The sequence below is a fragment of the Canis lupus genome, chromosome 27 (assembly GCF_048164855.1).
Source record: "Canis lupus baileyi chromosome 27, mCanLup2.hap1, whole genome shotgun sequence".
Lineage (NCBI taxonomy): Eukaryota > Metazoa > Chordata > Mammalia > Carnivora > Canidae > Canis > Canis lupus.
Window position 1 is genome coordinate 25,504,546 of NC_132864.1, and position 25,933 is coordinate 25,530,478.

Sequence of the window (25,933 nt, forward strand, 5' to 3'; positions counted from 1 at the left end):
TGGGAAGACAGAGGAGAACCATTCCTGGCAGAGGGAACTGCATATACAAAGACTTTGTGGCTGGAGGGAGCATCGTGAACTTGAGTGATGAGAGGACTCTGAAGTGGCTGGAGTACAGAGAGGAAGGAGCATGGTGCCAAATGCAGAGGGGCAGAGCAGGAGGTCCTATCCTAAAAGCACAGGGAAAAAGGATGGGGAGGACAGGAGCCAGGTGGAGCAAGAGGGCGGAGCTAAACTTGATGGCTTGTAATTGCACAGCCTTAGCGGGGCATCTGTCTTTACCTTCACAAGGGTCTGAGTTTCAGTTTATTCCTAGTGAGGATGAAGATCACTTGTCAGGATAAGCGATGTGAAAACACCCACCACATTAGCCTGAGCTGCCTCTGGGCAGGCATCTTATTTTTTCTGTCTCCCCAGTGTCGCCCAGGAGATAGGGTGGCCTGGGTGAGATTTCCTGCAGTTAAACCCAACCAGCTCCATTCTGGCTCCTCCCTGGCTGGCTTTGTCCTCCCCTTCCTTCCCCTCCCCGCCTCCAACCCTTAATTTTGTTTTGGTTCCCAGAGTGGCAGCTGCGGGGACGGCTTCTTGTTGCCATGACGACTGCCATTAAAGGAGCCAGCCACTTGAGCCAGGTTGATAACGGAAGCCAAGTGACTAACTGCCTTGTTTTCTTGCCTTGGGCTAGGCCTAGGAGGCCTCTTAATTGGAAGAGACAAAAGCAGGTGCTTGAGGGCGGGAGGACAGACCCCCGGGGGACGGAGGCAGGGGGATGAGGCCGGTGCTGGAGAGGAGGCTCTTGTGGACCTCTGCCAACTGGAGCTGGTATGAGAGCTGCCATGGGGAGCCCTTGCCACAGCGGCTGAGCTGGGCGTGTTTGGGGAGCTGTGCCTTCCAGCCTTGGGGCAGGGTAGGAGTGTGACGGGATGATGGAGGAGGGTTTCACATCCTAAGAAGATTGGAGGAAGTGAGAGAATCAACTGATGTTTCTACTGAGACCCCTGTGGTGCTTCCACTTGGATCTACTTCTTTCTTCTCAATAAAAGAGGGGCAACAGTTTTGCCCCCCAGGTGAGGTTGCCGGACAACGTATAGGTCATCGAGTTAAATTCGAATTCCAGATAAACAGAAGTAAAGTGCCTAGTGCTAAATCTGGCAGCCCTAGCCCAGGGGACATTTGGTAATGTCTGGAGCCATTTCTTGTCAAAAACGAGGGTGCGACTGACATCTAGTTGGTAGAGTCCAGAGATGCTGCTCAACCTCCTGCGATGCACAGGACAGCCCCCACCACCAAGAAGTGTCAGCCCAGAGTGGCACTGTGGTTGAGACGGAGAAACCTCTGTGCTGGAAAACTCCTTCACTTCTTCATGACGGCCCGAAGAGGGAGGATACTTGTCTCCTTCGCTCCATAAAGGAGGAGCTGGAGGCACAGAGGAGTTAAGCAGCTCACTTTAAGGTCACACAGCCAGCCTGTGGAGAAGCCAGGATTCAAATCCTGCTTTGTCAGCTCTGAAGGGTAGCCTCACAGAGGTCCAGCAGAGTCCCTGGAGACATGGCTTGAGGTCAGGTGTATGTAGGGGAAGAGATGGGGCAGCAAAGTCCCGCTAGATGCACCCTGTTCGGGGCTTTGCTCCACTAGACGGCAGGGAGCTGTAGAAAATTTATGAGCAAGGAGGGTCTTGCTTGGACTTGGACTTCAGAAAGTATCAGCTGGTAACAGGGTCCAAGATGGAGCTTTTTGCCACTTCTTAGAAGAAAGCTTCCTCCTTTCTTTCCTTCCTCCTTCCCTCCTTTCCTTCCTCTCTATCCCACCTCCTCTCCCTGCTTCCATTCCTGACGTTTTTTGCTGCCTCCTTTCTTCCAGGAATATTTATTGAACATCAACTATGTACCAGGTACAGCTCTAGGAACTGTAGAAAAGGTGCAAAGCGGCATCCCTGCTCACATGCTCTCATGAAGCATAGGATCTAGTTGGGGGACAGATAGATAAACAATAAATATATGCAGGCACCCCTTGGAGATATTGTGGGTTCAGTTCCAAGCCACCAGAAGAAAGCAAATATTGTGATAAGTCAAGTCAAAGGAATTTTTTGGTTTCCCAGTGCATGTAAAAGTTGTGTTTACACTATAGTGTAGTCTATTAAGTGTGTGAAAGAATTATGTCTAAAAAAATAATATAATTAATTATTATTATATTTTTAATAATATAATCATCTTAATCTAGAAATACTGTGTTATGTTACATATTACAATTATATTGATTTTATTTTTATTATACATATTGTATACATGTTTTAAGGGGAGTGGGAGGTGGAGGCTTCCAAAAAAACCCATTTTACTGCTAAAAAAAATGCTGACCATCATGAGTTTTCATAATTACTGATCACAGATCACTATGACAAACATAATAATAATGAGAAGTTTTGAAATATCATTAGAATTACCCAAGTGTGACACAGAGTCAGGAAGTGAGCAAATGCTATTGGGAAAATGGTGCTGATACAGACTTGCTTGATGCAAGATGGCCACAAACCTTCAATTTGTAAAAAGAAAAAAAGAAAAGAAAAACAAAAGTAGTGTCTGCAAAGTACAATAAAGCTAAGTATGCCTGTATTAGAAGTCACAAATGCTGTGAGGAAAATAAAACTAGAAAGTGGGTGGAGAGGTATCTGGGTAGCTCAGTGTTTGAGCATCTATCTGCCTTTGGCTCAGATCTGATTGCGGGGTTCTGGGATCAAGTCCTGTATCAGGCTTCTCGCAGGGAGCCTGCTTCTCCCCCTGCCTATGTCTCTGCCTCTCTCTGTGTGTCTCTCCTGAATAAATAAATAGAAATCTTAAAGAAAAGAACGAAAAGAAAAAGAAAGTGAGTGGAGAGGAATGGGCAGTGCTTTCCAGAGGAGGTGGTCAGGCATGGCCTCTGATACTCTGACACTTGAGCAGAGACCTAAAGGGAAGGAGGGAACCCTGCTGACCTCTGCAGGAAAGGTGTTCCTGCCAGAGGGAACAGCATAGGCAAAGGCCCTGAGTCAGGAACGATGAATAGCAAATAGGTCAAGGAGCCTGGAGTGGAGTGAACCGAAGGGAGGAGGAGACAGGTCAGAGAGGGAGCAGGAGGCCATTCCTGCAGGGTCTTGTGGCCCCCCGGAAGTGAGACGGGACCCGTGGGAGAATTTTGAACAAGGGGAGAAGCATGAATTCATCCATGTTGTGGACTGCTCTGGCCACAGCCGAGCAATAAATGCAGGGCACAAATCGGGGGCACAGAGTCTTTAGGCAAGAGAAGAAACTTCGCTGTTCTCTTCTGAGCTTTCAATTCTTAGGCTCGAAACCACAGCACCTGACTCTGCCTCACTCCCCCACTGGCCAAATAGGGGTTCCAGAAATACTTGCCAGTAGAGTAGATGCAGGAATACTGGGTGTGGATATTTTGGGGTTCTCTGATGCTTACAGGGTTGACTCAAATCAGTTCACGTGTGTCGTGTTTTCAGGCTTAAGCTGGCAGAAATTCTCCTCGTGAATAATGCAGCCACATCCGTGCGGTGTGTTTTGATGCTTTTTTCAGGTCTCCGGCAATGCGGCTTCCGGGAGCTTTTGCTAGCGCAGGGCCTGGGCTTCAGCACCCTGGTTTGACGTGAGCAGGGTGGCAGGTGGGGCCTAGCTTTCCGGCTGGGTCATGTCTCCTGTGCAGTCTGGCTGGGTCTTCCCTGCAGTAACCTCATGAAGGGCTCCGGGAAATGGTAGTATAGCATTTGTTGCTGGTCGGCAGGTAGGAAAGGGCATTTGTGCACCCCAGTGGGACACCCCACTTGCTGGCTGCAGACCCCAGGATGGGAAGTGAGGACACCAAAGTCCTTGTCCCAGCGCTGCCCCTAACCACCTGTGGCCGCCAGCAGTTTCCTTCTGCCTATGCCATTCTGCTTTCCAAGTGGACGCAGTTGGACAGCTCCAGGATTCTAAGAACCTCAAACCATCAGATTTGGCCAGCATCCCTCCCCGAGAGCCAGGTCTCTCGCATTTTCTCAACAAGGAATTTGCCAAGTCTGTATTTCAGACCTATTAAAACTCGGTCACTGGTAAGACCATCTGGGAATCTTCGTTCCGGTCAGGAAAAGCAAAGGCTCAACTAAAGGCATTCTAACAGGGTAAAGATTTTTTTATTTCTTAAACAGTATTTACTGAGCATCTTATGGTGATGGCCTCATTTAATTGTCATGAAGCCACACAAAGTGGATAAAACACTGTCCCTTAAAGGTAAGGATAGTGACTCACGGAGATGGCAAATAAGTCACCAAAGGTCACCGACAGTGTCAGTGGTACAGCTTGGACTCTGGCTCTGGAACCGGGCTCCGCGTCACTCCGGAGCTGAAACCAATGACCTATCACATATGGTGATGAGCTCCTCTGAGCACGTGGAGTTGGCAAAAGGTCCAAGCTTTGGAACCGGACAGCCTTGTGTTCCAAGTTTGAGTCCTGCCATTTAGTGGATGCTTGGACCCTTCCAGCTTCGGTGTCCTCGTGCATCAGATGGCGAGGGTATCCTGTACCGCGCAGCACTGCTGCGATGCTATCACTGCCAGGTATTCACCAGTATTTATGAAGGGACCAGGCAGAGTGCTTGGCTTACCCATTTAAGAGCAAGATAGAAATCAGTCGCAGAAGGACATTGTGCTGCCCTGTCTGGTCAGTCACATGAACTTGTAGATGTTCTCAGTGTAGGATCTTGCTCTCTTTGGGTAAGCCCCAGGCTGGGGGTGCTGCTGCCACAGGAGCAGTGCCGCAGCCTGGGAAGAGGGTATTTCTTGGGGTCCAAAGGAACGAGCCCTTGAGCGGGGGTGGGGAAGGCTGAGTCTTGCCTGGCTGCCTCAACATCCTGAGGTGGGCAGTTGGATCTTCCCTCTGGGTCTACTTATTCATTGGCCTCGTGGCGATAATCCCTCAGCTGAAGGAATTCTGACGCCCTTGTGAGCTTGCGGGTCTTGTCACTTAGCCACCGCGAGGCCCTGGATGAGCAGCTAAGTGCTGAAGGCCAGGGGGAGGCAGTGTACTTTTCCTTGAGTAGTAGAGGAAGACAAGAAATAAATAGATTCTTGTGCTTTTTCATTGGACAACCTTGAAAGAACTCAGTTTTGTAAAGGACGATAACCGTTCCTTTGGCAGTGAGTCTCCTACTTAAACATCAGAGGATGGAAGCCTCAAGACTTGAGACTTGATGATACCTGGGACCTTGACTGGATTCTCCTTTAATTTTTATTATTTAGTAAATTACGTCTAATTAGTTAGAATTATAGCAACTATCATGCATTTGTTTCCTTCTTTTTGAGAACTAGACATCTTTACAACCACCATTTATTAAATGCTGCTCTAACTTGCTTTGTTTGATCTCATTTAGTGCACAAAGCGAGCTTCCTATAGAGCAGGTACAAATAGCAACTCTTCTTTACTGATGAGAGAAACTGAAGCTCAGAGAGGTTAAGAAACTGGACCAAGGTCACACAACTGAGAAGTAGCACAGCGCGGTATTTTAGCCAGTTCCACCCATTTCAATTTGGATGATAACTTGCTAACAAAGCCAGCTCGAGCAACGAATAAATATATGAAGATCAAGCCAAGAGGGAAAGAGAGCCTTACGAAATCGACGTTGTGGCTTCAGGGGTTTGGGAAGTTTGGAGTGAGGCCAGCTTCAGGTACAGCTCTATCCAGGGGTTCCAATGATGTCATCAGGACCCTCTGTGTTTTCTGGTCTCTGCACTGATTTTCTCTGTGCTAGCTTTCTGCTTTGCTGGTCTCTGTGGGGAGGGAGAATGTGGCCCAGCTCTCAGGTTACAACCTGCCAGCTTGGCATCAGCAGACAGAGAGCTTCCTCCCCCCCCCCCCCCCCCCCCCCCCCCCCGTGGTTCTCCTAGAAGATTCAGGATTAGGTTTCATTGGACCTCCGCCCTGGTCACATATGGCTTTTGTGCCAATCACTCTGGGACTCATCGCTTAGATCTGTCAAGCCTGGAGGGACGCTGTGGGGTCAGCCCAGTGAGAGGGAGGGAGGGGACCCAGAGGAGAGTCCAGGTGACATGACCAGGCAGGGACATGGGAACGAACTAGGCAGACAAGACACAGAATCCTGCCTGGGCAGGGTGAGGGCCCCAGCATCTGGAGCTCAGCCCCGCAGTGCGGAAGTGACCTCCTGGGTGCTAGGTGTCTGTGGGATCTAGGGGCCTGGGCAACCCTGAAGTTACGCAGACACTTTGTACTTGTTGTAGGGAGAGAGTATCCTCAGTACGTCTCTGAGGTCCACAACCCCAAAACCCAACACTTTGTACTTGTTGTAGGGAGAGAGTATCCTCAGTACGTCTCTGAGGTCCACAACCCCAAAACCCAAATGCGGTTCAGAACCGCTCAGCAAGATGCTGGAATTTGAAGATGAATACAGTTTCCCCGATCTCGGCTTGCTCAGAAATGAAATGCTCCCTAGTTTGTAACCCAGTGAGCCCTCCAAAAACAACCACCCCTAACAACAATCATAATTAGCATTTATTGGGCACCTACTGTGTTCCAGACCTGCACCATCCAATTGGAGCCACTAGTGTTACATGTTTACATTTAAAGGAAGTAAAACTCAAATAAAAAAATCCTGTTGCTCAGTTGTCCCAAGTTTCAAGTGGACAATAGCCGCATGTGGCTAGGGATCCCGTTTTGGACATTTTAGGCACAGAGCATTTTCCAGAAAGTTCTGCTGTGTCCTAGACATTGTGCTAAGTGCTCTACATCCATGAACATATTTCAGTCTTAAAACAGCTCAGAGGGGTAGGTCCTATTTATTATCCCTTTTTATAGAGGGGAGTAAATTGAAGCACGAAGGAAGTGAAGTGACTTACCCAAGGCCACACAGCTGGTGAGGGAGCAGAGCCAGGGTACTCACCCAGCCCTTGGATGTGATGCTTGGCTGCTTTTCCTCCCAATGTAGGCTAGAGGTGGCTGATGTGTTTTCTGGCTCACCCTGTGCTGTTTGAAGCAACCATCTGGGAATTCATGTTCTTATCTCCTATAGCTGCCCAGACCCCCAGAGAGAATTGAGGCCGCTCCAGCGTCTGTGCGTGCCTTCCTGATCCACGAGGCCCGTGGGTCTGAGGAAGTGGGGCGTGTTGCCAGGGGAGCCGCCTCACACAGCAGCAGAGCACCCAGGAGAAGGCTGGCCAGTCTCCAGGGCGTGGGCTGGGAATGTGAGACACGCAGGCTGTTTTCTCCGGGAATGGAGGGGCGGCGGGGGACTGACTGTCTTCACAGTTCCATCATCTCCCTGAGTGGCTGTGTGCGGGAGGTGTAGCTGGGGGGACCTTTTTGCCAAAATGCCCCCAGGTGAATGCCCCAGAACCAGGCACTGGGGTGACCTCCTCGTCAGGGGGTGTCTGAACACCCGTGCAGGGCACCTGTGTGAGGGAAACCCAATCTCAGCGCCCAGAACGCCCTGCTTCCAGGTCAGGGCAGGTTGGCCAGTCCCTATACTCTGAGGGAACGATGCGTGGTGCCTATTTATAGCATCCCAGAAAAGGATTAACTGGGGCCGGCCCAGCAGCAGCCCACTGAGAGACAGGCTTTTGCTTCCCTTGTAAGGCCCACAGCCATGTTTAGGGCAGGTTAAGAGGGTGGTGCTAAGAGGGAAGACTTTGCTAGCACCGAGACTCTGAAGATCCAGGTGCCATAGCTTCATCACCTATGTCCCCGCCCTCCCGCTCTCTCCCACAGGCACAGATGGGGCTGCAGAAGGACCGTCCTGTGTCTCTGCTTTCATTATCCATCTGTGTGGATGTGGAGGGCAGGGTGGAAGTGTGTGGCTGGGAGGGTGGGGCAGGGCTGTTCTGGAACCGTGTATGAGAGAGAGCAAGAGTCCAGGAGAGGAAGCTTTGATCCATTCACCAGTGGCTACTGGGCTCCCGCTGTGTGCCAGACGCCTTCAGACCCCTTCTCTGAGAAGGCCCCAGCCCCGTGCAGGCTGTGATGGGCTGAGGGCAGGGAGGAACCCATCTGGAAGGAGGCCCTTCGCCTATGTGCCGGAGTGGAGCGTTGGGATCCCTGCTGACATCCTACAGTAGCAGCAGAGCACAGACAAGATATTTCCTTTTTTACTTTCTTCTTTTTTAATAAGAGACTTTATTTTTTATAGCACGTTTAGGTTCATAATGAAACTGAACAGAAAGTACTGAGATTTCCTATACATCTCTTTATCTGCCCTAAAAATCCTCTGCGCTCTGCTGTTCATCCCTTTCTCCCCCCAGCCCCTGGCAACCACTGATCTTTTTGCCGTCTCCATAGTGTTGCTCTTTCCAGAATGTCCTGCAGCTGCATTTGGACAGCATGTAGCCTTTTCAGATTCTTTGGTTTCAGTAATACGTGTTTCAGGTTGAAGGTTTCCCTCTTGCTACCATGATTCTCCATTGGAGACCTATGTGCAGAGGGGAGAGGGAGCTGGGAGGTACTGGGCACACCTGGGGAGGTCAGTCGTGAAAAGGTTTGGTGGGGCAGAGGTGGAGCTGGCTGGTGCTGCAGGACCAGGACTCCAGGAGCAGGGAGTTGGCCACCTGGGACTCTGGAGCCGGAGATGATTCAGACCCCAGCCTCTTCACGGACCAGATGGTCTCCATCCCTCCTAGCTCAGCTGCCTCATTGGGAAAATAGAGTAGTAGCAATGGCACCCACATGGCATGCTTCTTATGAATCTTTGGGGTTCATGGATGTGAAGCACCCACGTAGCTTGTGGGATGCACCAGTACGTGTTGAATGGATAAATGAACCTACTGTGTGCCAGGCTCAGTGCAGGGCAGATGGTCGTGGGTTCGAGTCCCCACTCTGCCATTCAAAAGCCATGTGCTCTTGGGCAAGTATTTGACCTCGCCAAGACTCCGTTTCCTCATCTGTAAAAATGTGCACCCACACCCATCTCACCTAATTACCCTGAGGATTCGATAAAATAATGCCCCAAGCATGGTGCCAGGCTCAGCGAACACCTCATAAATAAGTGTATAAAGCACTTACTGTGCGGCTACCACTGTGTTAAATGCTTTTGATCTATTATGCCTGTGAGGCAAATACGGATACCCATTTTACTGATGGGAATGATTTGCCCAAGATTCTGTGCCAGAGCTGGGGTTTGAATTCTGGAAGTTTGACTCTAGAGCCCAGTGCTCATAGCTGACCATTGGAGCTTGGAAGTGGAGGAGGTCCCATCAACTTTGGCGGGGGGTGGGGGGTAGGGGTGGCTCGGGAAGGAGGGCAGAGGACACCTTAGTGAGTCCCAGAAGATGCAGTGGTTTTGCCAGAGCTGGAGATGGAGGTCAGAGTGGGTGGGGATATCAGGTGCAGGGGACTGCACAAAGCACAAAGCAAAGGCAGGGGGTGGGAATCGTAAGTCCTATAGAAGGAATGGCACCTGTGACCTGAGCTAGGCGTGGGAAGGGGCGGGGAGGGGACAGGATGTGGCAGGAAAGGAAGGTAGGACCCCATGGTAGAAGCAGTCACAGCTCGCAGCCCTGTTGCAGGCCTTCCCAACTCACCTCCTGTGCGCCCCCTCCCCCATAAGAAATTAAAAAATAAAAAGCCGCCAGCTATTTCCATGTCGTGCCTTTCCCTGCCACATTGTCCTTCCATCTGTTCCTTCCGTTGAGCTCTAGGGTGGCTCTGGGGGGGGAGGGGCAATTGCAAGGGCAGCATTTTCCTCCTCTGGTTTAGAGTTGGAGAAACCAGAGAGTTCAGTTCTGTTTGTACTTTAGATCTTGAGCATCACCTCCTCCAGGAAGCCCTCCCTGACCGCTAGACCTACCTCATCAGCTCAAGTTCCTTTGTTATTCTCCAAGAACCAAATTCTTTTGCTGCAGAGAACTGGCCTACTTTTTTGTTGTCATGTACCCGTTTGTTGAACATGGTTAATATCTGTCTCTGTAGACTGCCGTGTCCACAAGGACAGGGATTCTATCTGCTCGTCACCTTGTACCAAACTCCTAGGAGGTGCTCCATAAATGTTAAGTGAATGAGGGACAGCTGTGGTTCTTGTGAAGGGAAGTGCTGGGAAGGCAGGTGTTGGCAGAACATGGAAGAGGTACATTTATCCCTGCTTGGGTATGGAGAGTCCAGGAAGGCTCCCAGAAGGAGGTGACACCTGGGCTGAAGCCTGAGTTGCACTTAGCTAGCTGGAGCATGTAGGGAGGGACCCTTGGCAGAAGGCATGTGTGAGCAAAGGCACAGAAGAGGGCCTGAGTCTGAGGGCCCGCGGTCCGAGGCAGGGCTGGACATGCTGGCCTGCTAGGGCATGTGCATCTCGCCCTCAGCATCCAGAGTGCCCACCCGGGAGGCAGAGCTGCCCTCTGCTCATTCCCCTCTCCCCCTCACTTTGCCCAGATGCTGCGAGCTATTTTTAAAAGTCACCCCGAAGGCCGTCCAGACACCCTAAATGAACCGGCCTTTCCACTGTGAGTTTCTCGCGGCCGGGAGAGGCAGGGGGCCTCCATCTCATTAGCTCCTGCTGGCTCAGCATTACTCACGCAGCTGCACTGCCGGGCGCCAACCACCCTGGACCCCAGCTGGGGTGAGCTGTGCTCTGAGCCAGCACCGAGGCAGCAGGACTTGGAGGAGCAGGTGGCAGCTCGGCTGGTTTTTATTTTGGCCTAATGTGAGCCACAGGCACAGTGCTGGGTGCTTTATGCCAGGGGTCCCTGTGGCAAAATCCAGCCTGTGTGTGCACTGCCCTTAAGCCACGAATGGTTTTTACATCCTAAAAAGGGGTGTGAAAACGAGAGAGGATGGGACATAGACGGTATGTGGCCTGAAAATAGGTTTGACAGATTTAGCAAATAAAAATGCAGATCACCTGCTGAAACTTGAATTTCAGAAAAACCAGAGAATCTTTTAGTATAAGCCTGCACAGTATCTGGTACATACTTACACTAAAAGAAATTCCGTATGTATTTGAAGTTTAGATTTCACTGGGCAGCCTGTATTTTTATCTGGCAGTCCTGCTGTAAAACCTGAAGTGTTTGCTCTCTGACCCTTCACAGAAAACGTTTGCCCACCCTGGCCTTGAACACAGAGCAAATGAGATCAGGTGCCAGAGGGACTTAAGGACACTGGAACCAAACCTGATGAGCATGAGCTGCCGGCGTGTGTTACTAATATAATCAGAGTGATCGATCACGCAACATAGATTGAGCACCTCCTGTTTGCCCGGCACTGTCCTAGAGATAAGCGTGCAGGTGTATAGTGAAAGTCAGGCCGTGATAAATTCTAAGCAAAAGTATACAGCAGCAGAAGGGGGTAGAGAGTGACATGCATGAAGCTGTCTTTTACACTGTGTGGTTCTGAGCTCCTGCTCCCATTCTGAGCGCTGTGCATGCTTTTTTCATGAAATCTGCACATAGCAGCCCTGACAGGTGGTATATCATCTCCATTTCACAGATAAGGAAACTGAGGCCTGAGGTCATCCAGCTAATGGCAGAATCGGAATTTGACCTGAGCCTGGTGACTCCTGATCTCCTGTCCTTACTGGCTTTACTAAGGTGCCTCCCTTTATAGGATGCCAGCTGTATTATGCTGGGTCCTGTTAGAGGCCCTCTGCTGATACTTTCCATAATCCTTATGGGAGCCTTGCACGCTGGGCTGTATTATTCCGATCCAGGCATAAAAGCGGTGAGCACGGCACTGTGTGGAGAGGCAGCCGGGAGTAGTGAGTTGATCTGGAACCTAGCAGGGTTCCAGGTGGGCCACGTGAGGCTATCTGGGTATCAGTGGGCAGGTGGCAGGAATGGGGTGGGGAGAAGACACGGCAGGCCGGGGAGCCCCCAGGAGTCCCGTCTTCCTGCTTTTCGGATTGGCCTCGATTTCCCTGCCTGACTTCCTCCTGAGATTGACTACTCCTCCTGTGTGCTATTGAAGTATTTGCAGTTGGAGGGTGGGAGGACGGGGCTGGTTCCTGAATTTGCAGGGTGGGGCTGACAGGGGCTGATGGTCTGAGATCCCAGGTGCAGGGGTGGGGCCAGGCCACTGCCCCAGAGGCCAGTGAGGTCCTAAATAGCCCCTGGATGGGAAGCTGGGGTAAGTGCATCGAGCTGAAGGGCCCCATAGCTCACACTCATGAATATCTACTGTGGGCCGGCCCTGAACTAGGCAGTCCCTATCCTCTAAGACTGGCTCCTGTTTGTAGAATCCCTACCATGTGCCAGGCACTGTCTCCACAGGGCTCTTGCAAGGCTCCCATTACCCAATGAGGTAGGAACGCTATGATCATCCACCCTATTTGACAAGTGAGGAAGTTTGTCCAGCATCATGAGTGGTCAAGGATTCGATGTCAGGTCAGTGACTCCACATTCTGGCTCCTAGCCTCTCCACTGCCTCCTAACATCCTGTCGTTAGAGCTAATAAGCTGGTTCTGGAGGAAGTGAGCTCCCCATCATTGGGGGAATGCAAGCAGATGTTGGAGGACTCCTTAGAATGGGTGCTAGACAGGGATGAAAGCTTCCTGACCACTGTGACCTTTGAGGTCTCCCTGCCCTGAAGAGGCCCCCACAGGACATGGGTGGCAGAGTCAGGTCCGGGTGACTCCGGACTCCTGACTTGCAGTTAGTGCTTCTTTGGTCTCCACGTTGGGTGAGACTGAGGAATCCCTTTCTCATAGGTTTCTCAGCACCTTGGGATTTTAGAGGGCCTGACCCCTTTCTGGGCAGGGCTGGAGGCATTGCTGACTGTGAGACCTAAGTTCAAGAGGTCCTGACTGTGCCCTTTCCTGGTTTTGTAACCTTAGGGCAAATTGCATAAACTCTTGTGAACCTCAGTTTATGCAGCTTTAAAATGGGGATGATGATGTTCCTGCGAGGATTAAATAAGGTATTCTGTACAGAGACCCTGGCACATGTAGGTGCTCAGTAAACATACTCTCTCACTCTAAGCTGGGCAATAACAAAAGCATTTTGTTCAAAATGGCCTCCAGCTTCTGCTATGAGACAAAGTATTTGTTAGAATAAAGGCCCTGGGTCTGATCGTGCCTCCTCTGCATGACCTGGGGTGGTTATGGAACAGCTCCCTGCCTCAGTTTCCCCATCTGTGAAAAGGGAATAATTCAGTAATCCACTTCATTTGGGTTGTCACGCTATAAACAGTTCCAGGAACACAGTGAGTGCTCAAAAAATAAAAAATGGCAGCAAGCTTTAGCATCACGAAACTTCTACTATGTCCTAGCCAGGCCTGCCCTTTTGCAAACAGCAGCCCATTTAATCCTCAGCCCTGGGCCTCGAGTCCCAGCGACCACAGCCACTGCCTCTGTGCTGCCTGAATCAGACATGATCCCAGGGCTGAAGATTAGAGAAATCACAGAGGCTGGGGAGGGGCCGGGAGGCCACCTGCCACCGCCACCATGCCCAGACCACCCCGAGGTCCCTCACATCTGTCACCTTCACAGCCGACCGAGTCCAAGCTCATGCCTGGCGCCTGAGAAGGGAAAGGTGGTTGAACTGAATTTCAGAGGCCTTCTGTGGCCCTCTCCCTCACCCCCACAGGTCTGGCCAGTTCCCTGGGGATGGGGCCCACCCTCGAGGGTGTGGGTCACAGCCTCTTCCTGTGGCGCGTGCTCTCTCCTGGGAGGCTGTCAGCGTCCTTCCCAGGGAAACTTCTGCCCCGCTGCCTTTTTAATTTCCTCTTCTGGCCTCAGGCTGGCAGCCTGTTACTAACTTCTGGAGACGGGTTCTAGCCCACAGCTGGGAGCCAGCAGAAGTGGGGGGCACCTCACTTGTCAGGGCCCCTCCCCAGGCTGAGCGCTACCCACTACCCACGGGTGCTGCATTTGCACCTCCACCACCCACCCCACCCCAGATCCATCCCCAGGACAAGAGTCCTGGAGCCAGCCTTCCCTGGGGATTGCCCTTCCTGAGTTTCAGAGTCCACAGCGATAAACGGACAACCTTCTCCACTCTGCAGAGTTTGGACTTGAGACAGCGCGTGTGTCCAGTCTGGGTAACGATAGGAAACAGAGGATTCCCCCAAACGGAGTACAGTAAGGTGAATTTAATAAAGGCACTACTGACCAAGGCAGGGAGGGGTGCGCCAAGGATGCAGCACCCTGTGGTGGTAATAGTGAGGAAGCCGCAACTGTTACCTCCCCTAGTCCGACTTGGGGGCCAGGAGAGGTGGCCAGAAGGGGCTGGCTGTGTGGGGAAGGTCCCAGACAGGAGCCGTGACTGCTGAATCTCTTCCTAAGGATTTTGGGACGGCTTCTTGTTTTCTATCCTCTCACACCTCCTGCTGCCATCTGAGCTTGCGTGAGATTTCCTTGGAGAGCTTGATAAACATCCTGGAGTTGCTGATTCCATGGGTCGGAGGCCAAGCATTTGTATCTCTACCAGGTCCCACCTGGTGCTGGTGCTGCTGGCCCTGCTGGGCAATGTCACACTTGCCCTGTGCCTGTCTTAGCTTGTCCTACCTTTTGGCTCATTGGAGTGAAAGGTCTTCCTGGGCAGGACTGTTTGACTCCATCCCTGCTGCTCTGTGCCCTCAGTGCGAGGGCCTCCTGCCGAACTGAACTGCATTCATGAGCATTTGAACTGTTTACAACGACGTCTCCCTGTTGACTGTTGCTCACATGTGTGCATGCTATGGCTTGGCGGTCCCTGAGTGGAGGCCATTGTGGCGATGGAGGTCAGCATGCAGGTTTATTTGGGTATGCCTTTGGGATTGACACCCGGGGAGCAGAGTGAAGCAAGCAGGAGAGGGCCAAAGGAGAAGATGGGCCACGGGGCTTTCATGGAAGCGCCACGGCGAGTTCCCAGGGAGCTTTGTGGCCCTTCAAAGCTGTCCCAAGCTGGGGTGAGGATGCCAAATCTTCAGGGCCCGCCTGCTCCAGTCTCTGGGTGAGGGCCACCCTGGGAAGCAGTGAGACCTTGGGGGAGGCTCTCCCTGTGGCTGAAGTAGTCCCCTGTCCTCTAAGGGACTGGCAGCCGAGGATTCTCCAGCACCCCCCTAAGCAGCCTCCAGTCCTGAAGGGTTCTGTGGGGCACACTGTGATACCTACCATGTGATCAGCTCCTGTCCAAGGGGCCAAGGAGGGGCCAGTGGCCTTCCCTGGACTCCGTGCCCCAAATTGGAAAGCCCTTTTGCTCTCCCTCAAGCACACAGGACGCCCCCGCCCCCCGCCCGCAAGAACTCTGCCCATGGTTTTTGCCAACAGCGGACTTCTGAATCTTAGTTTTGCGGGGCCAGGCCATCATGTAGCAGAGAGAGGCCAAAGCCCCCAGACTCCACCCCGGCTTGTGCTGAGCTGGGAAATAAGTGCACCAGTGTTGCTATGAACCACAGACAGTGGTTAGGGGGTCCTCCCGGCCTTCTGGAGAGAGGGAGAGTAAGAGGAAGGGGTTGTTTCCTCTGTTGTGTCACGGAGGGCGGTGACCCCAGTAAGTGCATCTGACCCCTGTTTCTGGAGTGGAGTGGAGTGGGCAGAGGCTCCCCTTGGAGTCAGATTGCCCAGCGTAGAAACCTCAGCAGGATGACCTTGGGTGTTCTGATGACCTTGGCTAGGTAGTAACCAATACCTCTGCATTTCATAATTTTCTTGTGAATGAAGTGGGTGGTAGGGGCCACCTGGGAACCATGCTGTGGGGATTATGTGGGGCTTGCCGCGTGCCTCTGCTCAGACTGGCGTAGCAGAACACCACAGATAGAGTGGCCTAAACAGACCTTTATTTCTTGCAGTTTGCCAGCTGAGAAGTCCGAGGTCAAGGTGCTAGCAGATTCAGCTCCCGGCCAGGGTTCTCTTCCTGGCTTGCAGGCAACCACCGTCTCACTTTGCTCTGATTTCTTCCTCTTCTTTTAAGGACACCAGGCCCATCCTGAGGCCCTTGCCTTCAGGACCTCGTGTAACCCTGATTACCCCCCAGAGGCCCCACCTCCAAATACCATCACACCAGGAGGGGGAGAATAGGGCTTCAGCATATGACTCCATAATACCATGTGTGCTTACCACAGTGCTGTGCACATAGTAAGCTAGAGCAGCTTTATTATTTTCAGAGACAAGCCATTGGCTGAAGCTTCTAGAGTAGCATCAAGAGCCTGGGTTTCTGCTTCTGCCTCCTGTACACTGTGTGACCTTGGGCTGGCTGCTTAGGCTCTCTGATCTTCATTCTCATAAAAATAGATCCACCCCACACAGGGCTGTGGAGAGGGTACAGTGAGTTAATACGGGTAAGCCTAGAACTCATTCACTCGTTCACTCATTCCTCCTCTGGCACAGAAGTGCTCTGCTGGGGGGATGAGGACGTGGAGCGTGATGGTGAGGATGCTGACGGTGGATGTGTTGGTCTGCCCCGGCTGCCATAACAAGCTGCCACACCCGGGGGGACCTGAATGCCAGATATTTACGTTCTCACGCTTCTGGAGGCTGGAAGTCCAGTATCACGGTGTTGGCAGAATTGACTCCTTCCGACGTCTGTGAGGGAAAGCTCTGTTCTGGGTGTTCTCATACATGGCCCTCTTCTCCCAGGATGGGGGACTCTTCTCTCTGTAGTGGTCTGTGTTCAGACTTCCTTTTATAAGGACACCAGTCGTACCAGATGAGCGCCCACCCTAATGACCTCATTTTAACATAATTAGCTCTTGAAGATCTTGTCGACAAATAGATGACATCCTAAGGTACTCGGGGTTAAGCTTTCAGCGTATGAGTGCGGGGATACAGTTCAGCCCCTAACATCGGGGAGGCCACAGTTTGCAGGCTCTGAGGCAGATGAGGCCCTGCCCTCAGAGCATTTATATCCTAGAGGAGGGAGATGGTAAGCAAAGAGACAGGACAGGAATAGTGTAAGTACCCTGAAGGAACTGTAACGAGGGATGGATGGAGTCAGGGGGAGGGCTGTCTCAGATAATGGGGTCAAGGAGGGAGATGACATTTCGTGTGACCTCTGAAAAGTGCAGAGCAAGCACCCGAAAAAATACTTCAGGAGAATGTGAAGTGTGGAGCTCTTATAGGCCACAGGCCTCAGACTTAACAGAAGACGGGGTGAGCAGGGTGTGAAAGGAAAGCAGTTATCAAAACACTGCGGACGGCCTGAGAAGCCCAGGAGGGGCGACACAGCCCTTTGGGGTGACCACACCCTGGGTCGCATTTGGGTCTCCCGTCCAGCTGCCTCTGCCTTCCAGGTGAAGCAGATCATGGAGGAGGCCGTCACACGGAAGTTTGTCCACGAGGACAGCAGCCACATCATCTCCTTCTGTGGTGAGTCCGTGGCCTGTGGCCTTGAAAGTGGCTTCTTTCTCTATGGGCTGACCTGACCTGGGGGAGTGGCATCTTTGTGCAAGCAAGCGTTCTTTTTTTTTTTTTTATTTTTTTTTATTTTTTTTGCAAGCAAGCGTTCTTAACTGCTTTTTTGCTTTGTAACTCCAGTTATTTTCAGATTTCCAAGGGGCCCCATTAGGGAATTTGGAAATTCAGCAATGTCTCCAGAAGACATTAAGAATGGCCCCCTTGCAACCTACGAAGGGTTAATCACTGTTGATGCCGGAGGGCCTGCTTTCCCCTCTCAGTTCACAGCCACCAACCCACACCCCTAGTGATGTGGGTCTCGCATCTGAGGAATGGCTCCATCTGAGGAATGGCTCCGTGCCCCTTCCCCCGCCCTGCCTATGGCTGTTGCTAAATAATGGGAGGGGATGGATGGGCTTTAAAAATACAGGGAGTGAGGAACCATCAAACCGTCCTGAGGGATCATGTCCAGCTGGCTCAGCACAGGAGGCAGGCCCAGGGCTCAGAGCATGACTCAGACGTCTCTCCTTGAATCAGCTTTGCTTGCAAGGCTCCAGAAATAACCATGCTGCCAGGTTCTCACTATACTTCCACCTCGGCCACAGACGCAGGTTTTGGGTGTCCCCGGAGTCAGGATTCCGTTTCGATGTATCAGTGTGTACGTATAAGTGGGGGAGTTTCTTTCTCCCTGAAAACCTTTATTATTTCATGACTGGCATGTGTTGGGGTGAAGGACGTGCTGTAATCCCCCTCTCGTGGCCTTGGTCTCGTAGAGAGGCCCGAGCGAGGAGACCTGACTGGCCCCTCGGCTTCATCCAGATGGCTGGGCGTACCACCTGTGGGAACACACGTCATGACCTGGGAGCCTGCTGACCTCAGTTTGGGCCCTTTGCAGCCAGGCAGACCTGGGTTCACATCCCTTCTCTGCCACTTGTGTGTTGGGTGACCTTGGCAAAATTTTATGTTTTTTGAAGTGAGATCTGTTTAACCTACATGTATATTTATATACTTGCATATTTATGTATATATAGAGGAGTATATATGCACATAATTACATGAACATGTATGTATATGAAAGGACACATATACACACAAATGTGAATATGGGAATGTATTTACCTATATTTTTTTCTCCCGGATATCTTTATTTGCAAAGAAAATAAGCGGCATGCCCATTTCAGAAAGTGCTACGATACCTACTCATTAAAGACTTAGAGGAATAGAAAGTGATAAAAATCACAATAATCCTCTAACTCCAGCCACAGTTTGGGATGAGGGAAGAAATGTGATGGCACTGAGTAAGGCCTACAGGGTCTCCCTGAGGTGTCTCTGATCCACCGTTCCTTAGGATTCATTGTCAGAAAGAGTCCACCAAGCTGCCAATACCTGGATAGTTACTTAACTTCTTGAAGTATAAATGGATGAAAAGTGTTGTGTGTGTAAGCAAAAATGAAGGTGTTTAAGAGATGCTCATCCAGACTATTTTAAGCCCATAAGCAAATTAGGCAATAGGTGGACATTCATTCAAAGCCAAGCAATTACTGGGGCACCTGGCTGGCACAGTTGGTAGAGCACACAACTCTTGATCTCAGGGTTATGAGCTCAAGCCCCATGGTGGATGTGGAGCCTATTTAAAAAAAAAATTTAATTAAAAAAAAAAAAAGCCAAGTAATTGCTAACAACAACAACAACAACAAACCCAAGACAAGAAATTGAACCAGAACTTCTCAGTATTTGTCCTTGCACACAACATGACCTTGGCCGGGCTCTTAACCCTTGGACTGTTGGCGTTCTCCTTCTTTGGAGTGACGGCGACTAGCACACTCACTTCATGGGCTTTTTCCACCAGGATTGAGTGGAAAAAGCTTTTTCCTCCACACTGGTCTCACTGTGTGAGATAGAAGGTAGGAGAATACTTAATAGAGGCCTGCTGAAAGTACCAGAAATAAGATTGGGGTCATCAGAATGGCCTACACAGGGACTGTCCCCCAGCAGGGAACACTAAGTCCCAGAGATGGAAAGCGATTCGCTTGAGGTCACACAGCAAGTTAGAGGTAGAGCCCAGACTACCACCCAGGGCAAACACAGACACGGGAAGATGATGAGTGAAGCCTCTCTTCAAATCCTTCATGGAGGCACAGGCGTTGTGAGCACACCGTGGGCTCAGGCCTGGTTTTGAATCCCAACTTGGTCACTTATTTGCCAGGTGGCCCTGGGCAATTTGGTTTGCTTCTTAGAGCCTCGGTTTTCACATCTGAAAAATGGGGATGGTTGTCCTTTCTTCCTTGGCTGTGGCAGAGGGAGAATGAGATCTGTAATGCTAGCTGTTACTGGAATCACAGGAGTGACGTTCATGTCACTTTTATCTTGAGCCCAGACAAAGCTCAACAGTCCTGTGGTCTGGTCCCTCCTCTCTCCCTGGCAGGAGTAATAGCTAATGTTCCTAAAGCACTTACTGTGTACTGGGCTCTATGTGAAGTGCTTTCCATGCATTTTTTCCACCTCATTCTAACAGCAACCTTTTAAGATGCACGTTCATGTTCTCCCCACTTCACAGATGAAGAAACTGAGACACAAGGAGGGGAAGTAGTTGCTGGAGGTCACACGACTGCTTAGTGTCTGGGAAAGGATGTGGGCAGATAGTCTGACCTTGGGCAGCGAGCATAGGTTAACTCCTCAGCTGTCTTGCTCCCTTTCGAGGGAGTGGAAGGGAGAGAGGCATATGCGGTTTTCCCATGTGATGCTCTCATGAATTCTGAGATGCTGGGCCCGCAGCTCTCCAAGGCGCCTCTGTGTGACTGAAGTCCTGGGCTGGGCGCGTGGGAGTGTGGGCGGGGCAGGGCCTACTGACTGTCATGTCCCTACAGCGGCTGTGGAGGCCTGTGTCCTGCATGGGCTGCGGCGGCGGGCGGCTGGCTTTCTGCGCAGCAACAAGATTGCAGCTCTCTTCATGAAAGTGGGCAAGAACTTCCCGCCAGCCGAGGAGCTGAGCCACAAGGTGCAGGACCTGGAGCAGCTGATTGAGAGCACGTGAGTATGGAGCATGGGGTATGGGCAGGGCACGCCCTGCAGAGGACAGTCCCCCTGACTCCACGTTCCTCCCTGAGCTCTGCAAGAACCCATGCCTCCTGCCACTCTCTCCAGTTTCCTTTCTGCTCCCCATATCTGCCAGATTGTTTCCTACCCCAGGGCCTTTGCACATGTTCTACCCACCACCCGGTTCCCATACTTCATTTTCTGTGGCTAGTTTCTTGTCATCTCAGGCCTTGCCCCAGTTAAGGGTAAATTCCAACCCTCACCCCATTTTTCTTTTAGATTGTCACTCTGTTTACTTCGCTGCGGTTATCACCACCTCTCATTACTCTTTCATTTGTTTCCTTGATTCTTGTCTATCTTCCCCACTTAACTCTGAACTCCTGAGAACAGACAATTAACATCTGCTACTCCCCATCCCCAGTGCCTGGACAGTGCCTAGCACCTGGAAAATGTTCGAGACACGATTGTTGAATGCATAAGTGGCTCTTGGGAGCCAGACCCCATTCTGGATGCAGGAAGACCAAAGTTTAATCAAAGCAGTATGGTCTCTGTCTGCATGGACGAGGTGTCACATTGAGGCCACCATTGAAGGGAAGCCTTGACTTCACTCACATGTCTTAAGAGCTGATTATATTTACTGGGGGGGAGGCTCATGGCCTGAGTATGTGTACCTGAGCCCCCTCCACCAGAGCCTCACGAGAGCCCCAGTTGTTCAGCCAAAGCCTTGATCTGGAGCCTGGTCAGGGATGGCAAATAGGTTTCAGCTCCAGTTGTTGCTAGAGGCTGCCCAAAGGACCTTGTTGTGAAAGATTCTAGAGCTACTCTTGGGTTTCACAGGAAAGAATGCTCGGATTGATTAGATGGCAAGAGACAGGAGAGAGAAGCACGCATGCCATGTTTGCCTTCTCTGCCGTGGGTACTCCCTCCACTTCACTGGATGGGCAATGGCCCTTGCCTTGCCTTTCAGGCCATACCAGCCCAGAGCTGCTGGCCAGAACTGTGTGATGGGCAGGGCTGTGGATTTCACATTGCCAACTCCCATTAGGAATCTGACTCCTCAGCCACTTGGTTTTCAGGTGTCTTCCAGTCCATCTGCTAAATTCCCAAGTGTTTGCTGAGAACTTCTTAAAGGGGTGGATGTCCATCGGCCTTCCATGATATTGGGAGTGACTTTCTAATGGAGGAATTAGAGATACCCATGCCAGGTGGTAAGGGAGAGCCATTCCTTCATTCATGCAACCACTCATCCATGACAGATAGGTAGAAGAGAAGAGAATTGAATCACTATGAGAATCCGGCTTACCCATCAACAGTGTATGAAAGTGTATTTCACTGTGTCTTCATGTTTGCTGGGTATGATGATTCCTCCAACTCTTTGTCCACTTGCCAGGAGCAATAAGGGCTCTTTTGTTGTTTTAGTTGCCATTCCTTCATTTCCTTGAGAGGTTGCTGTTTGCATATTGGTCCTGTTGGATTTCCTCTTTTGTCAATATTCATCCTTCTTCTTTACTGGTCTTGAAGGCGAAATCAGATCCAGGGCCTCCAGGAGAATGTGCGGAAGCTGCCGAAGCTGCCCAGCCTGTCCCCACTGGCCATCAAGCACCTGTGGATCCGCACTGCCTTGTTTGAGAAGGTGCTGGACAAAATTGTGCATTACCTGGTGGAAAACAGCAGGTGAGCCAGGAAGACCGGACGCCTGGGTGTGCTCTGCCGCCACCTGCTGGCCTTCTTAGAAATTGCACCCTGTTGCACAAAGCACCTTTCTTTTCTCCCCCTTGATATGGACTTGACTTGAAAGAGATTACATGAAGGCCGTCTGGATGTTCGTCTCCGAATTAGCCTAGTTTAGGACCTTGGGACAATTCAGTTGCTTACTGGCAACGCCGGATCTCCAGATTAGGAGTTGGGTGTAGGATCTTGCAAATCTTAGGCATCTTTCTTCTCCCATGAATTAAGCTAAGACTAACCATGTAAGTAAGAAGTAGTAAGAAGACTACTTCATGTAGTAAGAAGACTAACCATGGCCCTTAGAGGAGTCATTTAGCTTCTCTGTGTCTCTGCTCTCATTTGGTAAGTGGGACAGGGATCGCTGCCATTCTGGAGAAGAGGTGAGAAGGGAAGATAGTGAGTCCACAGCATTTTGGAAATTTATAATGATACTTTCTTACATTTTTTTTTTCTAGCTCAGATCAACTTGGTGTAAATGTTTTGTAGTATGAGCCCTCTTGGCAAGCATTTATCCATCCATACATTCTTCCAACAAATATTTAATGAGCACCTAGCAAGTGCCAGGCACTAACCTTGGATGTTGGGGATACATTGGTCTTAACTGTCATGTTCAAAGCTTGGATGTTATGCTAAGGGATAGGGAAGCTGGGGAAGAATGTAAAATCTGAGACTTCACGACCAGTACTCCTTTCCAGCCAGAGGGAGAGGGAGAGAGAGAATATCCAGGAAATACATGAGAATCTCCTCATCTCTTGGTATATGAAAGTACCTATTTAACCACATCTTCACGTAAAATGGGTATTATGATTATCTTTTATTGTTTGCCTGGAAAATATGTCTGAAAGTATAGAGCAAATCCTTCTCTTCATTAACCTCACATTGTAGCAGGGAAAACAGGTAATTAATAATTGGGATAATATATGATGAATATTCCAAACTAGGTGGGTGGTGTTTAATCTCCTCTGGGTGGTCAGGGAAAGTGTCCTGTAATACATGGCAGTTAAGCTTCCATTTGAAGTGCCGGTAGGCATTAACCGGGTAAAGGTGTAGGGGAAAGAGTGTTTCTAGCAGAGGGACAGCAGGTGCAAAGGCCAGGAGGCAGGAGAGGAACTGGAAGAAATCCAGGCTCTGGAGTCCAATTACACCTTCTCGTGAATTATGACAAGTCTCTGCTCTGTGCCCTAACGTGGGTTCAGGGCCTCTGTAGTTACTGCCTTTGGTCTATGACCTTGTGTTTTCCGCTGAATAAATCAGCCAAAAGGAATTAGTGATTTATTTCAGCAATAACGCCAACCTCTTTATTTATTAAACTTATTTTTTTACATTCACACAGAAGTTGTAACATTAGTACAGAGTCTCCCCTACCCTTAGTGATAACATCCTGCATAACCATAGTACAAGCATCAAAACAGGAAATTGCGATTGGTACAATACTGTTAACTGAAGGACAAACTTTATTTGGATTTCACTAGTTTTTACATATGGCCATTTTTTTTCCTGTATACTTTTTTTAAAAGATTTTATTTATCTTTGATAGACACAGAGAGAAAGGCAGAGACACAGAGAGAGAAGCAGGCCCAATGCAGGGAGCCGATGTGGGAGTAGATCCCAGGACCCGTAGGGTGACTGGGTGACGGACACTGAGGGGGGCAGTTGACAGGATGAGCACTGGGTGTTTTACTATATGTTGGAAAATCGAACTCCAGAAAAAATATATACAAAAAAAAAAAAAAAAGGCCCCAGGACCCCAGGATCTGTGGTGTCCTGAGCCAAAGGCAGATGCCCAACCTCTGAGCCACCCAGGTGTCCCTTTTCTGCATAATTCTGTGGAATTTTAACACACACATATAGTTTTGTATAACTTACACCACAGTCAGGACACAGAACTGTTCCAGCGAAACCTGTCACCCCAAAGAAGCTCCCTTGGGCTACCCTTCATCTTGCTCCCAATCCTACTTGCTATTTTTGAAGGCAGGATTTCCAAGGTTTATGATCAGGTAACTGTGCTGATTTTCGGAATGGAAACTGAGCAGCAGAGTGGAAAGTGCCTTGAAGCCTTATCTTCAGATAGGATGCCAAATCTATAAACTTGTTGCTGAACACATACAGAGCACGTCAGTTCTGCTTCAGCCAATATTCTGGCGGATAGAAGGTTCCTTTGGGGCAAAAATACACGGAAGTTGCCACGATTTGGTGAGAACTTCCTGTACAAGCAGCTCAGCATATAATCCTCCCAACCAGCTTGGCAGGCGAATTCTGTTATTTCTTCCCATTTTACAGCAGAGGTCACTGCAGCTGAGAGAAGGTAGTCACCTACCCAGGGACACATAGCGAGGACAGGAATGGCCAAGCTTGGCTCCTACTCAGTGTGTCTCACTCCTCATCCTGTGTTCTTCATGCCCTCCTGTAGGACAGGAAGAGCCTGGCTGGCTGGGTGTAGCCTACATCCACCTGCTGTGTGGCTTCCCGCGAGTCACTTACCCTCTCTGAGCCTGAGATCCCTCAGGAGGGTAGAACAAAGTCTTTTCCGACTCTAGTATTCTGTTTCTAGATTGTATGGGTTTGCAGAGAATTAGAAGCCACTACACAACAACTCAGACAAAGAAACAAAAACCAAAAACAGCCCAAACATCTTACTGCCCCACAACACAAGTTATTTTGAAGACCCAGAAGCCAGGGGGCGCTTTTGAGCACATGAGGCATGAGTTGTCTGGGCAGGAAGTCCTGTTAATACAGCTTTTCAGGACATGCCACAGCTAAAAAGCATCTTGTTGCCTCAATAATTTTAGAAGGGTAGACCTCATCTGAGCCCCTAAGCTACTTGCCATCTGAAGCGGAAGATGCAGTAGAAGTGGATAGAACCAGCCTGGAGCAAACTTCCAATTATTATTTCTATTACTCTCATTAAGGCTTTATCATAGCCATGTATTCTGTGGTTACGTGCCAAGCACAGCTAAGTAAAAACCTCACATCTGTCGTCCTAGGAGGTATAATTTTATTGCACCAATTTTGCAGATGGGACATCTGAGGTAACGGGGTGACAAGAAGGGAACCTAAGGCAGTTGGCGCTTAACCATCAGGTCACAGGCCATTGTGCGCCCTCTGCTGGTTGCCATCTAAACGGGCTTGTCCTTTTCTCTTGATAGTAAATACTATGAGAAGGAAGCCCTCCTAATGGACCCGGTGGATGGCCCCATCCTTGCATCTTTGTTGGGTAAGTGGTCCAGTGCTCTGAGCTTCATCTGGATCTCTGGTCTCAGCTCACTGGTGCATCCGAAGGGCTTCTTTCATCCCCCTCCAGCCTCCTCCATCCAAACCTCCCTATTCCCTGCTCCTCAGGTCTCAATGCTGGCCTCTCCTTGGAAGGACCCTGGGGCATACTCACCAGCTGGAGGGGAGAGGTGGTGAAAATGCTGGCCCATCTTGGGGTAGATGAGTGGGTAGACTTTCCAGGGCTATGGATTCCCAGCCCCTGTATGCTTCACAGTGGGGCCCTGTGCTCTGGAGTATACCAAGATGAAGACTGCAGATCACTTCTGGACTGATCCATCTGCTGATGAGCTTGTCCAGAGGCACCGCATCCATAGCTCGCACCTGCGACAGGACTCACCCACAAAGCGTCCAGCCCTCTGTGTGAGTAGGGGTGAATTGCGGGGCCCTGGGAGGGAGGGAGGCTGGGTTCCAAACTTGATATGTAGTTGGGGAATGAGTGGGATGCTGAGGGTCACCCAGGCCTCATCCTGCACCTCCTTTCCACATGCCAGATCCAGAAGAGGCATTCGAGTGGCAGCATGGATGATCGACCATCCCTTTCTGCCCGTGACTATGTAGAGTCCCTGCACCAGAACTCCCGGGCCACGCTGCTCTATGGCAAGAACAATGTTCTGGTTCAGCCGGTGAGAGAGATCTTGGGCCC

General features: G+C 50.5%; 1 protein-coding gene and 1 long non-coding RNA gene across 6 annotated transcripts in view; one reads left to right on the plus strand and one right to left on the minus strand.

Moving 5' to 3' along the window:
* The window catches only part of SGSM1 (small G protein signaling modulator 1), an 80,279-nt gene that overhangs the window by 3,892 nt on the left and 50,454 nt on the right, over positions 1-25,933 (plus strand). For 4 of the 5 annotated variants that reach the window (XM_072802979.1, XM_072802983.1, XM_072802984.1 and 1 more), the window contains exons 3-8: positions 17,151-17,226; positions 20,121-20,283; positions 21,811-21,963; positions 25,164-25,231; positions 25,505-25,650; positions 25,782-25,913. In XM_072802979.1, coding sequence (XP_072659080.1) covers positions 17,151-17,226; positions 20,121-20,283; positions 21,811-21,963; positions 25,164-25,231; positions 25,505-25,650; positions 25,782-25,913 — 738 coding nt within the window. Of the gene's footprint in view, positions 1-11,432; positions 11,534-17,150; positions 17,227-20,120; positions 20,284-21,810; positions 21,964-25,163; positions 25,232-25,504; positions 25,651-25,781; positions 25,914-25,933 lie in introns of all 5 variants that reach the window. The other variant, XM_072802982.1, reaches the window with a different exon arrangement.
* Positions 3,717-7,156, minus strand: LOC140618990 (uncharacterized). Its single transcript, XR_012018962.1, has 3 exons — positions 6,866-7,156; positions 5,625-5,782; positions 3,717-5,046 (listed from the first exon to the last, which is right to left on the minus strand). It is a non-coding gene; the product is annotated as an uncharacterized lncRNA (long non-coding RNA).